The 17,022-nt window shown below is 55.2% G+C and overlaps 1 protein-coding gene across 8 annotated transcripts in view; it reads left to right on the top strand.

The window, feature by feature from the left end:
• HDAC7 (histone deacetylase 7) overlaps positions 1-17,022 on the top strand; it is a 249,146-nt gene that overhangs the window by 199,170 nt on the left and 32,954 nt on the right. For all 8 annotated transcript variants that reach the window (XM_065575979.1, XM_065575981.1, XM_065575984.1 and 5 more), the window contains 2 exons: positions 13,304-13,415; positions 16,677-16,792. In XM_065575979.1, coding sequence (XP_065432051.1) covers positions 13,304-13,415; positions 16,677-16,792 — 228 coding nt within the window. The remainder of the gene's footprint in view (positions 1-13,303; positions 13,416-16,676; positions 16,793-17,022) is intronic.

The following is a 17,022-nucleotide window of genomic DNA, read 5'->3' as shown; positions in this document are numbered from 1 at the left end:
GCCAAGGGCGGCTGCAGAGATTGAATCTGCTACTTACCAGGGCAGGAATCGGCGAATCAGAAAAGCAAAAGGGATCCCCTTGGCTAAGCCTCGGCGAGTGCCCGGCCCCGCCCGCCGCCCCCGCTCTGGGGGCTGCCAGAGCAGGTTGGGCCCCAGCCCGCTCCTGCTCCTCCTTTGCTGTTCAGGTGGCAGCAGTGCAGACCAGGGTCACGCCCCGTGCAGAGCCGCGGGCACTGAGATGGTCACAGTCAGAATGAACTGGTCAGTGTTCTGGGAGCCATTTCTACCGGAGACCTGCCCACTGGGAGGGGCAGGAATCCACCTCCAAGACAGTGACTCAGGATAGGAGCAGTGGTGCCACAGGCAGAGCTTGTGCAAACTTCCTTCCAGCTCTCCGCCATCCCAGCCCTTCTGTCTGCTGAGGGCAGCAGGAAGGACCTGGGACTGAAACAGCCAGTACCAATGGGCAAAGGTCCCAGGACAGAGCCAGTACCGGTGGGGAGGCGGCGCCTCTGGACTTGATGCTGCTGTGAGCAGCTTCATACATGAAGCCAGTGCCCCATCTAGTGCCCGTCCCAGCACAGAGCTCTCAAAACAGTGAACTTCCTGAGTTACCCATTCAGTGCATCACACCTGCCTGTACTCTAGAAACAGCCCCAAACTGCAGCTCCACCATGACCCTTGTCAGGGTCCCCTGCTGGTCCACCCAGGTACCCACATCACAGGCTGCAGAGAGCCCACTCTCTGGGAGCCTCAGAGAGCTCGTTAGCAGCCATTGTGCCCAGGGCCGGCTTTAGCAAGAGCGGGGCCCGATTCCTGGGGGCGGGGCTTGCTGCAAGCCCTGCCCCCAGGAATCGAGCCACGACGGGGGGACGGGGGGACCCGAGCCGCGCCGTGCCGGGGGGGGGGACGGGGGGACCCGAGCCGCGCCGCACCGGGGGACCCGAGCCGCGCCGCGGGGGGGGGGGGGACCCGAGCCGCGCCGCGGAAGCCGCACCGGCGGGGGACCCGAACCGCGGGGACCGGGCCGAGCTGAGCCGGAGCCGGGCCACGGGGGCCGGGCTGGAGCCAAGCCGGGCCAGAGCCGCTGGGGCCTGCGGGAACGGGCCGCGCCTCCCTGGAGCCCTTCTCGCGCTCCCACCACCCCAGCTTACCTTGTGCTGCCGGCCCGCCCCTGCTTCTTTTCAGACTTTTCAGAAGCAGGGGAGGGGGCGGAGCGTGCAGGGGAGGGGAGGAGGGGGAAGTGAGCTGGGGGCGGGGTGGAGAGCTGCAGTGCGGGGCCCACTTGGCGCGGGGCCCAATTCAGCCGAATCGGCTGAATCGGCCTAAAGCCGGCCCTGATTGTGCCTGATGTCTGGGAGCCCACCATAGCCATCACCCTGGTCACCCATGAGCAACTCCTAACTCAGCTCCCAGCCACACAAACTCTCTGGCCTGCATGTGGCAGTGCTCAGCCCTCAGGCTAGAGCCCACGTGCTGTTGTTATTCAGGCTGTTAACCCGCCCACTTTGCAGTGGGAGCCCAGGCTAAACTACTGGAGGGCTGATCGTCCTCTAGTTCTTTCCCTCAAGCCCCCCAGGTGCCCAAAGGACAAACAAGTTCTCCCACGTAGAGTGGCTCAGCTCCCTGCAGCATTAAGAACCACGGGCTATGTCCCCAGAAGTCCTTGTGCCACACACCAGTAAATGCAAAGCCAGCGAGGACACAGTTGACTAGACACACTGAAGTGTGGCTTTGCAGTGTCTCAGAACCGAGGGCCGATCGTCTGGGCTAACTCTACAGTGAAGACATCTGCTTGCAGGCTCAGGAGCTGAGCATGATGGGATAGGTGGAAGTGACATCACACCCTCCCAGAGCGTGGGAACTGCTGACACTGTGGAAACATGCAAACGACCAGGTGTGGCTGAGAACAGTGTGATGAATGCTTGGCCACGCGGGAGCTTTGGAAATCAGTTGTGGTTCTTCTAGCCAGCTGGGCTGCCTGCCAGAGCCGTCACTCCACAGAATGCCTTCTGTGCACTTTCATCCACCAACTTCCTGCTGGGAGGAACCCCCGGCGAGCTCCTGACTGGTGATCTTTGCAGTGAGCTCTCCTTATGCAGCAGGTAGAAGCAGGCAGTGTGCACAGTTCTGGGGCAGTTTGGGGAGGACTGGCACTGACCAGCAATGAGGTCTCAGCTGGTTTGGTATCTGTTTAATGGGTCAGTGCTGACCCCAGCAGGCATAGGTCTGCACTGGAGTTGAAAGGTGTAATTCCTAGCTCAGATAGACATACATTAAAGTAGCATTCACAGCACAGGAGGTGGTACAGGCTAGTCAAGCAACTACAATCTGGATGCGCTTGGGTTTCAGACTTGGGGTAGCTAGCCCCTCCTGCCACTCGAGCCACCATAGCTACACTTCTATCTAGGGACAAAATTAGAAAGGCCAAGGCACAAAATGAGATCATAGAATATCAGGGTTGAAATCTGTCACTTAACTTTCAAACGCCTGAACAGCAAATATAACTTTTCTTGTCTGCATAGTAAACACTGGCATTTTGACCTGTTTGAATAATCAAAGTGATGCTTTCTGTGCCTTCTTGGTTGCAAAGATTTGAACTGCTTCTGCTTCCTGAAGGCCCACAGTCTGGGCCAGCTCGTGCTCTATTGAGATGGTTGCAAGGCCGACCAGCCTCTCCTGTGTCATTATGGAGCGTAGATGTGTTTTTATTAACTTCAGCTTGGAGAAGCAGCGTTCTCCACTGGCAACTGTTACAGGAAGTGTTAGAAGTATGCGCAGAGCAACAAAAGCATTTGGAAAGAGGGTGGTCATGTTATTTGTGCACTTATATTGCAGAACAGCCTTTGGAGTTGATCCTGCTGAAATGTATCTTGAAAGGGCTTTCAGTTCATCACCTAAATCGCTCGCATCAATATCGCGCATGTGTCAACACTGTGTCTAGTGCCCTGCATTGCTGGTGTAGGTCTTCTTCAGGTATAGTGAGGAGTTTTGGAATATCATACAACATCCCAAATATACTGCTGTGTTCCTTGAGCTGCGTGAAACGTTCTTCAACTGACTGTATGACACAATTTAGCACCTGGTTAAAGAATTCAACTTTGAATTGTTGTTTTGGTCTCTTATGTTATTATTCCATGCCTCGTAATCAAAATGTCTTCTTCTTCGGTGACTCTTGTATTCTTGAATGTGTGGGAAAATAGCTTCAGTATTAAGTTCTTCTGCCAATTTCTGTGCACTCTTCAGAAAGTTTTGAAATCCCTCATCTGACCGGTAAGACTGTAGGTATGACTTTGCTTTGTCGAGTTGTTCCATTGCTCCAGATATATCAAGGTCAACACCTTGGAGTCTCTTGCTTACAACATTTATTTCAAACAGTATGTCATGCCACAACACTAAGCCACACAGAAATTTGAAGTTATGTATATTTCTGGTGATTCCATTTCCCTCTGCCCCGTTCTCCCACAAACAGTTCCTGTCATAGCATTATCCTCCATAATGGCAACTATGACATCATCTATCTTCCCAATTTGGTGTTTGATAGGCTTTATCGCCTCCACTCGACTTTCCCATTGTGTGGCACTCAGTGGTTTCAGTGTCAGAGAGGATGTTCCCAGATGTTGCTTCAAAATTTGCCATCGATGAGTTGATGCAGAGAAAAATACATAGATGCTTTGAATTATATTAAAAAATTCAGTAGCCTCACTAGAAGCTGATGCTGCATCACTGACCACCAAGTTCAATGAAGGAGAACTGCATGGGACAAAAAAAGCTCAAGGGTTTAACTTTCAGATCCGTGTCTGCACTCCTCTGTTCTTTCCTCTCTTGTTGGCACGCACCATTATCGTAGCCCTGACCTCTCATGTCAGCTATCGCAATTCCCGTGTCTTCCAGCTTTTTAAGAAGCACATTTGTCATACCAACTCCTGTAGTATCGTCAATGTCAATAAATTCTAGAAAATGCTCTCTGACAGTTACCATTGCAGGGACATTTTCGCATGGTTCTGTTGTTGTTACAAAACGCACCATTAAAGTCATTTGTTCTGTATGGCTGATGTCAGGTGTGCAGTCCAGAATAACAGAGTAATATCTTGCTGACTTCAGATCTGCCACAATCTTCTGTTTGACTTTTGTTGCCAGTAACAGTATGATGTCATTTTGAATTGTTTTTCCGAGGTAGTGGTGTGTGTACATTTCTTGGGTGGTGACTCTTCTTAGATGCTCCTGGAGTACAGCATCAAACTCAGCCATCAGCTCCACAATTTTAAGGAAGTTTCCATGGTTTGGCACATACAGCTGATCTGAAGTGCCACGCAGTGCTAGGTTTTGGGTAGCAAGCATTCTCACAATGGCAATGAACCTTTTCAGAAATTTTCATAGAATCATAGAATCATAGAATATCAGAGTTGGAAGGGACCTCAAGAGGTCATCTAGTCCAACCCCCTGCTCAAAGCAGGACCAATTCCCAGCTAAATCATCCCAGCCAGGGCTTTGTCAAGCCGGGCCTTAAAAACCTCCAAGGAAGGAGACTCCACCACCTCCCTAGGTAACGCATTCCAGTGTTTCACCACCCTCCTAGTGAAATAGTTTTTCCTGATATCCAACCTGGACCTTCCCCACTGCAACTTGAGACCATTGCTCCTTGTTCTGTCATCTGCCACCACTGAGAACAGCCGAGCTCCATCCTCTTTGGAACCCCCCTTCAGGTAGTTGAAGGCTGCTATCAAATCCCCCCTCATTCTTCTCTTCTGGAGACTAAACAATCCCTGTTCCCTCAGCCTCTCCTCATAAGTCACGTGCTCCAGACCCCTAATCATTTTTGTTGCCCTCCGCTGGACTCTTTCCAATTTTTCCACATCCTTCTTGTAGTGTGGGGCCCAAAACTGGACACAGTATTCCAGATGAGGCCTCACCAATGTCGAATAAAGGGGAACGATCACGTCCCTCGATCTGCTGGCAATGCCCCTACTTATACAGCCCAAAATGCCGTTAGCCTTCTTGGCAACAAGAGCACACTGTTGACTCATATCCAGCTTCTCGTCCACTGTGACCCCTAGGTCCTTTTCTGCAGAACTGCTACCTAGCCATTCGGTCCCTAGTCTGTAGCAGTGCATGGGATTCTTCCGTCCTAAGTGCAGGACTCTGCACTTGTCCTTGTTGAACCTCATCAGGTTTTTTTCGGCCCAATCTTCTAATTTGTCTAGGTCCCTCTGTATCCGATCCCTACCCTCTAGTGTATCTACCACGCCTCCTAGTTTAGTGTCATCTGCAAACTTGCTGAGAGTGCAGTCCACACCATCCTCCAGATCATTAATAAAGATATTAAACAAAACCGGCCCCAGGACCGACCCTTGGGGCACTCCGCTTGAAACCGGCTGCCAACTAGACATGGAGCCATTGATCACTACCCGTTGAGCCCGACGATCTAGCCAGCTTTCTATCCACCTTACAGTCCATTCATCCAGCCCATACTTCTTTAACTTGCCAGTAAAGAGAGACTGATGCAATCTTCTCTTGATGCTGATCATCTGTGGTGGCCTTTAACCTTAGTCTCATCTCAAGCTCTTTCCACCTATGGAATGCTCTCTAGTGATTTGCTGCCTTCTCATGGCATGCCAGATTTCTAGCCAGATTTTTCCAGTCCTTTGTTCCTGTAGAACCCAGTGTAGCTGGAACATTAGACTGGAAGAGTTTGCAACAAAAACAGTATGCAGCATTCTGGGTTTTTGAGTACATAAGGCATGGCCTCTCCACTTTGTCACCATTGGGGATTTCACGCCAGTAATGTGTTGGATGGAAACTTCTGTTTTCATTGTCTTTGGGGAGCATGAAGTTTTTCACTTGCTGTGGCCCATGCAGTACAAGGAAGTAAGAGGGGAGGACTCCTGTCTCATACTGAGAAAGAGGGACGATCGATGAGTTATTTTAAGTGCCTATACACAAATGCAAGAAGCCTGGGAAACAAGCAGGGAGAACTGGAAGTCCTGGCACATTCAGGGAACTATGATGCGATTGGAATAACAGAGACTTGGTGGGATAACTCACATGACTGGAGTACTGTCATGGATGGATATAAACTGTTCAGGAAGGACAGGCAGGGCAGAAAAGGTGGGGGAGTTGCGTTGTATGTAAGAGAGGAGTATGACTGCTCAGAGCTCCGGTATGAAACTGCAGAAAAACCTGAGAGTCTCTGGATAAAGTTGAGAAGTGTGAGCAACAAGGGTGATGTCGTGGTCGGAGTCTGCTATAGACCACCAGACCAGGGGGATGAGGTGGACGAGGCTTTCTTCCGGCAACTAACAGAAGTTGCTAGATCGCCGGCCCTGGTTCTCATGGGAGACTTTAATCACCCTGATATCTGCTGGGAGAGCAATACAGCGGTGCACAGACAATCCAGGAAGTTTTTGGAAAGTGTAGGGGACAATTTCCTGGTGCAAGTGCTGGAGGAACCAACTAGGGGCAGAGCTTTTCTTGACCTGCTGCTCACAAACCGGGAAGAATTAGTAGGGGAAGCAAAAGTGGATGGGAACCTGGGAGGCAGTGACCATGAGATGGTCGAGTTCAGGATCCTGACACAAGGAAGAAAGGAGAGCAGCAGAATACAGACCCTGGACTTCAGAAAAGCAGACTTTGACTCCATCAGGGAACAGATGGGCAGGATCCCCTGGGAGAATAACATGAAGGGCAAAGGGGTCCAGGAGAGCTGGCTGTATTTTAAAGAATCCTTATTGCGGTTGCAGGAACAAACCATCCCGATGTGTAGAAAGAATAGTAAATATGGCAGGCGACCAGCTTGGCTTAACAGTAAAATCCTTGCTGACCTTAAACGCAAAAAAGAAGCTTACAAGAAGTGGAAGATTGGACAAATGACCAGGGAGGAATATAAAAATATCGCTCAGGCATGCAAGAGTGAAATCAGGAAGGCCAAATCGCACTTGGAGTTGCAGCTAGCAAGAGATGTTAAAAGTAACAAGAAGGGTTTCTTCAGGTATGTTAGCAACAAGAAGAAAGTCAAGGAAAGTGTGGGCCCCTTACTGAATGAGGGAGGCAACCTAGTGACAGAGGATGTGGAAAAAGCTAATGTACTCCATGCTTTTTTTGCCTCTGTCTTCACAAACAAGGTCAGCTCCCAGATTGCTGCACTGGGCAGCACAGTATGGGGAGGAGGTGACCAGCCCTCTGTGGAGAAAGAAGTGGTTTGGGACTATTTAGAAAAACTGGATGAGCACAAATCCATGGGGCCGGATGCACTGCATCCGAGGGTGCTAAAGGAGTTGGCGGATGTGATTGCGGAGCCATTTAAAAAAGGGAAGAAGGAGGATCCGGGGAACTACAGGCCAGTCAGCCTCACCTCAGTCCCTGGAAAAATCATGGAGCAGGTCCTCAAAGAATCAATTATGAAACATTTAGAGGAGAGGAAAGTGATCAGGAAAAGTCAGCATGGATTCACTAAGGGCAAGTCATGCCTCACTAACCTAATTGCCTTCTATGATGAGATAACTGGCTCTGTGGATGAGGGGAAAGCAGTGGATGTGTTATTCCTTGACTTTAGCAAAACTTTTGATACCATCTCCCACAGTATTCTTGCCGCCAAGTTAAAGAAGTATGGGCTGGATGAATGGACTGTAAGGTGGATAGAAAGCTGGCTAGATCGTCGGGCTCAACGTGTAGTGATCAATGGCTCCATGTCTAATTGGCAGCCGGTTTCAAGCGGAGTGCCGCAAGGGTCGGTCCTGGGGCCGGTTTTGTTTAATATCTTTATTAATGATCTGGAGGATGGTGTGGACTGCACTCTCAGCAAGTTTGCAGATGACACTAAACTGGGAGGTGTGGTAGATACACTAGAGGGTAGGGATCGGATACAGAGGGACCTAGACAGATTAGAGGATTGGGCCAAAAAAAAACCTGATGAGGTTCAACAAGGACAAGTGCAGAGTCCTACACTTAGGACGGAAGAATCCCATGCACTGCTACAGACTAGGGACCGAATGGCTAGGTAGCAGTTCTGCAGAAAAGGACCTAGGGGTCACAGTGGACGAGAAGCTGGATATGAGTCAACAGTGTGCTCTTGTTGCCAAGAAGGCTAACTGCATTTTGGGCTGTATAAGTAGGGGCATTGCCAGCAGATCGAGGGACATGATCGTTCCCCTTTATTCGACATTGGTGAGGCCTCATCTGGTGTACTGTGTCCAATTTTGTGCCCCACACTACAAGAAGGATGTGGAAAAATTGGAAAGAGTCCAGCGGAGGGCAACAAAAATCATTAGGGGTCTGGAGCAAATGACTTATGAGGAGAGGCTGAGGGAACTGGGATTGTTTAGTCTCCAGAAGAGAAGAATGAGGGGGGATTTGATAGCTGCTTTCAACTACCTGAAGCGGGGTTCCAAAGAGGTTGGAGCTCGGCTGTTCTCAGTGGTGGCAGATGACAGAACAAGGAGCAATGGTCTCAAGTTGCAATGGGGGAGGTCTAGGTTGGATGTTAGGAAACACTGTTTCACTAGGAGGGTGGTGAAGCACTGGAATGCGTTACCTAGGGAGGTGGTGGAATCTCCTTCCTTGGAGGTTTTTAAGGCCCAGCTTGACAAAGCCCTGACTGGGATGATTTAGTTGGGAATTGGTCCTGCTTGGAGCAGGGGGTTGGACTAGATGACCTCCTGAGGTCCCTTCCAACCCTGATAGTTTATGATTCTATGATAAGTCCCTCAGGCTACTGCTCAGGTGGGTCCGCAGTCCTGGATCATCTAGACTTAAGGAACTAAACTCAGCAGCAGCTGTTTCTTGTACCTCCACCACACTCTTCTCTGATCTACACTTTTCTTCAGGAATGTGCATGACTACATCCATTTGAGATGGAGATATGGAAGCTGCCAGGTCACCTGCACTCTGACTAACTGGAAGATCAGGCATCTCCTCACCACTCCCATCCTCACTGGGGCCGGAAGGCTCACCGTGAACATTTGTGTCTGTGTATCTCAGGAGAGCTCCTTCCTGCTTAGATAGAAAAGCTTCCTTTGCTTTCTTTCTTTTTCTGAATGCTGCCCCAGAGCGGCGTTTTCTTCTTTCACTCATGACTGCTGCTCTGTGCCAGCTATAGTGGCTCTCAACACTCAGTTGAAGGGGACAAATAAGCAGGCTGGTAGCAGGGCCTGAGTGAGGGAAGATATCAGTGTCTTAAGGGCCTAACTGGCTCCTACTACTTCAGTTGACTGCCTGTTCTCCTCAAGTGGGTTCAGGGAAGCAGCAGGAAACAGGAAGCTCCGTGAGAAGCTGGTGTGAATCAGTCCAGGGGTGCTAGAGAGGTACATAAGAGGCTCCTCTTCTCTCTCCCTGCAGCTCCTGCTGCTTTCTGTTATTCCCTCTCACCTTTTCTCCTGCCTGCCTGTTACGTCTCTTGTGCTCTCCTTCCCCCAGCACGGCACTCCACCATCTCTGTGCATCTAGAGCAGAGAGAATACATATGCACCAGCAGCAGACACAATTTTCTACACTCTGGGTCCTATTGGTGCCCCCCCCCCACAGTCTGGCACCTGAGGCGGCCGCCTCAGTTCGCCTCATGGTAAGGCCAGTCCTGATCGCTACTCAGTGCAGACTATACGGTCATAGCGAAAGCCATCTTGCTATGGCTGAAGTCCATGCTGGCGTATGTGATCCTCCCTGACCAGACCTATGCTGTCCCAGGCTGGAGTTTATTTGATAATCTATATTTAGTCTGGGACCTTTTCTGTCTGGCACGTAGGGATGTTTTGTCTCTCAACTTCCTGTCCCTCGACCAGGAGAAGGCATTTGACAGGGTGGACCTCGAGTCTCTCATGGGAACTGTGTGAGCAATCAGCTTCAGTCCCCAATTTAGGAGGTTCCTTCAGGTGCTGCACACCTCTGCAGAGTGTATAGTCAAGCTCAACTGGGCCTTGACCAAACCAGTCATTTTTAGTCTTGGAGTGTGTCAGGGCTGCTCTTCGTCTGGCCAATTATATGCCGTTGTCGTCAAGGCCTTCCTTTGCAAGCGATTGATGGGGCTGGTGCTCCGCAATCCGGCTTGGAGGGTGGTCCTGTCAGCGTATACCAACAATGTGCAACTTCTGGCCCAGGATCTGGAAGACATGGTGGGGGTGGAGGCTTGCCAAACCATCTACTCAGTGGCCTTCTCTGCCTGGGTCAGCTGACTCAAGAGCTCTGGCCTGATGGTCCGCAATGGGTGTCATGTAAACTCCCTCCCACCTGCACTTCAGACCATCCAGTGGGGCACAGGTCTGCTACTCTGTCTGGGCTTCTATTGGCCACCGATCCCTCCCTACTAGAAAATAGGACTGACTTGGGGGCCAGGGTGTCTGATGGGTTGTGGGCATGGAGGGGGCTTCTCTGGTGCCTTTCCCTTCAGGGGAGGTCGCTGGTTCTTAACAAACTAGTTCTGTCCATGCTCTGGCACTGGTTTAATAGCCGGAGCCCACTCTTGTATACCCTGGCCAATCTCCAGGGGAAGGTCCTGGAGTTCTTCTGGCCGCAAAAGCACTGAGTCTCTGCAGGAGTGCTGAACCTCCCTCTGGAAGAGGGAGGGCAGGGCCTGATATGCATTCACATACGCTTTCCACACTTTCCATCTCCAGGCCCTGCAGAGGCTCCTTTATAATGCTTGTAGTCTGGCCTGGAGCCAGCTAAGGCACACCTCCCTCCACCACCTCTGAGGGCTCCGACATGACTGGCAACTCTTTTATCTGTATCCGAGAAGTCTCCCTTGAGACCTTTCTGAGCTGCCGATCTTTTACCAGGATGGTCTCAGGACCTGGAGGTTGGTCTCCACAGCCAGGTCTGCTACGGCCACTGAGGGTGTGAACCTCCTAGATGAACCCCTGTTCCACGCCCACGTCTTGTGACATACACGGTGGAGGTCCTTTCAGTGCACTGGAGGTTGGTCCTGGCTGGTGTTACCAGAGACAGAGACCTCCTGGACCACGGTTGGTGGGATTGGGTGTACCCTGGTACACTTGCTCAGTGAATGGGGTTACCCACCCTTCATGTCCCCTGCCATGAGCTCCAGGAGGTAAAGGCTGCCCTGCCCCCTGCCTCTATAGCTTTCCTCGAGCAAGTCCTGCAGCAGCGTGTTCCTTGCCTGCCCGTTTGCCTGGCCTTCTGGAGCTTGAGGTCGGGCCCTGGCCCTGCGAGCCCCCCCGGCTGCTTCAAACTGCCCATATGAGCTGACTTAGTAGGATCCAGCCAGTCTGTTTCTGAGCCACATCATGGGAACAGCTTGTGCCCAACATTGTTCATTACCTCACCCTTGTGTCCTGCCCCGATACAAAATGGTGGGATCTGCTGCCATCTCTGGAGGGCAAGGAGCCCCGGTGGGCCAGCCTGTATTCCACCTTCGTGCCACAGTCTGCTGGGGATATAAGTTAACAGCTGCCTCACGGGGCTGTGAGCACAGGAGAGTTATGTGGTTTTCGGACTCCCCTGACACTTCTTCTTCTTGTGGCAAGAGGGAGACCCCGGCGCGTGCATATTTACAGTGCACCAGGCCACAGCCCCTTTTCTGCCCCCCTCCAGAACCTCTTGCTGAGTTTCCGGCTGCACTTTTCCTTGCACTCCCTATCCACGGCCCCACAAGGTTGTAGAACCACCTCATCAATCTCCTCCCGGCGTTGGCCATATTGGCCATATATCAGTCAAGGAGGAGGGGGTTGGACGGGCGCTGCAACTGAGACTGTGGGGCTCAATTTTGTGCACTTGTCCATTCATGATTCTGGGCAGAGTGCCTCTGGGTGGCATTCTTGGACTCTTCGGAGGAGCAGTGGGTTCTGTCCAGCATTCTCTGCTTGGTGTCCCCCGCTGGGATCCCAATTGTAAACCTGTGACCCTCTCTCCCATTCCTCTTTTTTCATTTGTTGTGTCCTAGAATCAGTTGATCCCTGTGTTTTTTCTGATCATTCCCCTCTGAAGAGGCGGAGGCCCTTTTGATTAACTAGAGGGCTCCATCATGTACATGGGAACCACATAGGCCATTACAGGCCTGAGTCCTTACTTATGTCTCCCAGCTGGGAATCAGAGCCAGTCATTAGCCGCTTCTTGGTTGGATCTGCTGATTCCCAACACCTGCCTGCTGGGCTTCTCCTTAGGGCAGGGCTTGCTGCTCTGTGGTGCTGCAGGCCCTTAAAGGGACAGACCCCCCTGCTTAGCTGATATTGCCGCTTGCCAGGCTGGACTCCCAGTGCTCTGCAAAGTTACACATTCTCTGGGTTCCTGCACTAAAGGAACTGGACCAAAGATGGACTGGGGCAGCCAGTGGAGAGGAGAAAGTGGTGCGGGATGCGCAAGGAGCGAGGCAACAGCACTGTGGCCTTGAGAAGCGAGTTGCCCCTGTCGAAGCAAGAGGAGTGCATTTCAAGCGTGGCCCTGTGGCCAGCACAGTGTGCCAAGGGAAGGGCAGTGGATTACAGGCTAAGCTGGGGTCCAGGACAACACGGAAAAGGTGAAGGTAGGGTTGAGAGTTTGGTGCCTCACAGGATCAGGCCTTGTGATTCTGTGTGCCAGCCACTTGCTGTAGAGCTGGGAGCCTGCAGTGGAGACTAGAGCCCGCCTTCGTCCAAGGAAGTGATCCTGGCCAAACTCTGCTCTCAAGCTGGGATCTGACTTTGAAAGACTTTTCTCATGGGACCGTGTGTGTGTGTGTGTGTGTTTGTGCTCGCTTGGCAGAATGAGGGCCTGATCTGGGTACTCTGTATGTGTGTGTGTGTGTGTGTGTGTGTGTGTGTGTGTGTGTGCCCCTGTCCAGCACTGTGAGGCCCTGATCTCAGAAATTGTTGCATGTATGCGCAGCACCTAGCACAAAAAGGCCCTAATCTCAGTCACTCTGTGGCAAGGCAGCTCCTGGCATAGTGGGGCCTCTAGGCAAAGCACTAATGCAGTAATAATAGAAATCAGGAAGAAGTCTATGAAGCCTCAGGGGCCTTTCTCGGAGTAAGCGATGAGACCTGGGGACTATGCAGCACAGGGGTGGCACAAGGTTTCACAGCTGGCTGCCTGAGGGGGCCATACAGAGCGGTAGGGGCTGATGGAGGTGGGGGATTGACTGAGAAACTAATAGCATCTGAGCAAGGCTTGGCAGGGATGTGCTAGAGGGGCCCAGCTCTTAGGCCTGTAGAGCCAAGTCACTGTGCCATAGGCATTGGCCACTCAGGTATGTGCTACCTGCCTGCAGGTGCCCCAGGGCAGGAAGTCAGTGGGGAGGCCACCCATGTCGTACTGGGAGCCTTGTAGGAGGCTCGTCTTGGTTCCCAACCCAGGATGCTCATTCCCCTTCTCCCTGCAGGTGCTGTGGCGAGCACGGTGGTGAAACAGAAGCTGGCCGAGGTGATCCTGAAGAAACAACAGGCAGCTTTGGAAAGGACCAGCAACCCCAGTGGCCCCCCCATGCCCTACAGGTGAGCTAGAGACACCTGAGCATCCCCAACCCCTCTCCCAATGCTGTACATGTGAGATAGAGACACCTGGGCATCCCCAAGCGCCCCCCCCCCAACTGTACAGGTGAGATAGAGACACCAGAGCGTCTCTCTCTCTCTCCCCCCCCCCCACCGCCATATGGATATGAGAGAGACACCTGAGCATCCCCAAGACACGCCACCAGGCCATACAGGTGAGATAGAGATACTGGGCTCTCAGTGGAGAGAGCCTGTCTCCTGATGGGAAGGCCTGCATCAGTCTGTGAGGCAGGGGCTCTCACAGCATCTGTCTGTGGAGCACAGCAGTGGGTGCAGTGATCCTGCGGGGGGCGCTCTGTTCACCTAGGCTCCTTAGGACTCCGCAGCTCTGGCAGCCCCTCTGCGCTGGATTTTTCGGTGGTTTGCAGCGACCAGGGAGCTCCCTCTAGTGTCCAGACCAGGTCTTATCTGCTCTGCGTGGGGACCTGGCAGGCACCCCCTGCTCACACCGCGACAGGCCATCTCTGGAACTGTAGCTAGAGCCCTGCAAATCTGTGGATAGGCGCTTTAGATCCCCGGGCCATTTTTGCGGATCACGGCTCGGATGTGGATCCAAATGTTGTATCTATGCAGGGCTCTAACTGTAGCATCTCTGGAGTGTCCGGGCCTTGGATGCGCACTGTGGGTGGAGGCACTTCCCATACAGACTGTGGGGGAAAACTTGGGACAGAGTGATGCACATGTGCACCTTTCCTGGGGGGACAGGCCAGGCTGGGGCAAACCCAGTACTACAGGTGGGGGGCTGACTGGACCAAGGGAATCTGGGCCGAGGGTGTCCCAGGTTCAGGGGCAGGAGCTGCGCTGGACCGAGGGTGTCTGGGGGCTGTCCCAGCATCGGGGCGGAGGCTGCACTGAACCGAGAGTGTCTGGGGGCTGTCTCAGCACCAGGGGCAGGGGCTGCGCTGGACCGAGGGTGTCTGGGGGCTGTCTCAGCACCAGGGGCGGAGGCTGCGCTGGACCGAGGGTGTCTGGGGGCTGTCTCAGCACCAGGGGCGGAGGCTGCGCTGGACTGAGGGTGTCTGGGGGCTGTCTCAGCACCAGGGGCGGAGGCTGCGCTGGACCGAGGGTGTCTGGGGGCTGTCTCAGCACCAGGGGCGGAGGCTGCGCTGGACTGAGGGTGTCTGGGGGCTGTCTCAGCACCAGGGGCGGAGGCTGCGCTGGACCGAGGGTGTCTGGGGGCTGTCCCAGCACCGGGGCGGGGGCTGCACTGGACCGAGGGTGTCTGGGGGCTGTCCCAGCACCAGGGGCGGGGGCTGCGCTGGGATGTGGATGTCTGGGGGCTGTCCGAGCACCAGGGGCGGAGGCTGCGCTGGGATGTGGATGTCTGGGGGCTGTCCCATCACCAGGGGCCGGGGCTGCGCTGGGATGAGGGTGTCTGGGGGCTGTCCCAGCACCAGGGGCAGAGGCTGCGCTGGACCGAGGGTGTCTGGGGGCTGTCCCAGCACCAGGGGCGGGGGCTGCACTGGACCGAGGGTGTCTGGGGGTTGTCCCAGCACCAGGGGTGGGGGCTGAGCTGGACCGAGGATGTCTGGGGGCTGTCCCAGCACCAGGGGCAGAGGCTGCGCTGGACCGAGGGTGTCTGGGGGCTGTCCCAGCACCAGGGGCGGGGGCTGCACTGGACCGAGGGTGTCTGGGGGTTGTCCCAGCACCAGGGGTGGGGGCTGAGCTGGACCGAGGATGTCTGGGGGCTGTCCCAGCACCAGGGGCGGGGGCTGCGCTGGACCGAGGGTGCCTGGGGGCTGTCCCAGCACCAGGGGCGGGGGCTGCGCTGGACCGAGGGTGTCTGGGGGCTCTCCCAGCACCGGGGTGGAGGCTGCGCTGGGATGAGGGTGTCTGGGGGCTGTCCCAGCACCAGGGGCGGGGGCTGCGCTGGACCGAGGGTGTCTGGGGGCTGTCCCAGCACCAGGGGCGGAGGCTGCGCTGGACCGAGGGTGTCTGGGGGCTCTCCCAGCACCAGGGGCGGGGGCTGCGCTGGGATGAGGATGTCTGGGGGCTGTCCCAGCACCAGGGGCGGAGGCTGCGCTGGACCGAGGGTGTCTGGGGGCTCTCCCAGCACCGGGGTGGAGGCTGCGCTGGGATGAGGGTGTCTGGGGGCTGTCCCAGCACCAGGGGCGGGGGCTGCGCTGGACCGAGGGTGTCTGGGGGCTGTCCCAGCACCAGGGGCGGGGGCTGAGCTGGACCGAGGGTGTCTGGGGGCTGTCTCAGCACCAGGGGCGGAGGCTGCGCTGGACCGAGGGTGTCTGGGGGCTGTCTCAGCACCAGGGGCGGAGGCTGCACTGGACCGAGGGTGTCTGGGGGCTGTCCCAGCACCAGGGGCGGAGGCTGCGCTGGACCGAGGGTGTCTGGGGGCTCTCCCAGCACCAGGGGCGGGGGCTGCGCTGGGATGAGGATGTCTGGGGGCTGTCCCAGCACCAGGGGCGGGGGCTGCGCTGGACCGAGGGTGTCTAGGGGCTGTCCCAGCACCAGGGGCGGAGGCTGCGCTGGACCGAGGGTGTCTGGGGGCTGTCTCAGCACCAGGGGCAGGGGCTGCGCTCGGATGAGGGTGTCTGGGGGCTGTCTCAGCACCAGGGGCGGGGGCTGCGCTGGGATGAGGATGTCTGGGGGCTGTCCCAGCACCAGGGGCGGGGGCTGCGCTGGGATGAGGATGTCTGGGGGCTGTCCCAGCACCAGGGGCAGGGGCTGCGCTGGGATGAGGGTGTCTGGGGGCTGTCCCAGCACCAGGGGCGGGGGCTGCGCTGGGATGAGGATGTCTGGGGGCTGTCCCAGCACCAGGGGCGGAGGCTGCGCTGGACCGAGGGTGTCTGGGGGCTCTCCCAGCACCAGGGGCGGGGGCTGCGCTGGGATGAGGATGTCTGGGGGCTGTCCCAGCACCAGGGGCGGGGGCTGCGCTGGACCGAGGGTGTCTAGGGGCTGTCCCAGCACCAGGGGCGGAGGCTGCGCTGGACCAAGGGTGTCTGGGGGCTGTCCCAGCACCAGGGAAAGGTTCTGCGCTCGGATGAAGGTGTCTGGGGGCTGTCTCAGCACCAGAGGCGGGGATGCCCTTTATTGAGCTGGTAGGAGTTTGCCAAGAAGCTGGGGGCAAACTCAGTGGCATGGTGGGGCCAGGCTGCACCAGGCTTTTCCAGGGGAATGCCAGTGCTGCAGGGCTGAGAAGAATCCTGGAGCCAAGGGCTGGTCTCTAACCGTGCTGCTACTTCCTTGCAGATCGCTGGAGCCCCTGGATACTGAAGGCCCTGCCCCTCCTGTGCTCAGCCCCTTCCTGCCACAAGTCCCCAGCAGTTCCATAGACCCTCCGGAGCACTTTCCTCTGCGGAAAACAGGTACGGCCATGCCCATGCTGGCTTCGTGCCCATGGGTGCAGGTGTGACAGCAGGATGGACTCAGCCACCTTCCCAGCCTGACTTCCTCCTGGCCTTCGCTTCCACACACACTTAGGGCCCGTGTCCTGGCAGGGAGGTGAGACTGGCACTGGCTAGGGAGTGGGAGGGGGTTGGGCTGGCGCACAGGTGTGCAGGTCTGAAGGTGACTTGGCGACAGCCCCAAGGGTCAT

The sequence above is a fragment of the Chrysemys picta genome, chromosome 22, assembly GCF_011386835.1.
Source record: "Chrysemys picta bellii isolate R12L10 chromosome 22, ASM1138683v2, whole genome shotgun sequence".
In the NCBI taxonomy this organism is placed as follows: domain Eukaryota; kingdom Metazoa; phylum Chordata; order Testudines; family Emydidae; genus Chrysemys; species Chrysemys picta.
Note: the sequence above shows the minus strand (reverse complement) of the source record. Positions and strands in the feature narration are given on the sequence as shown.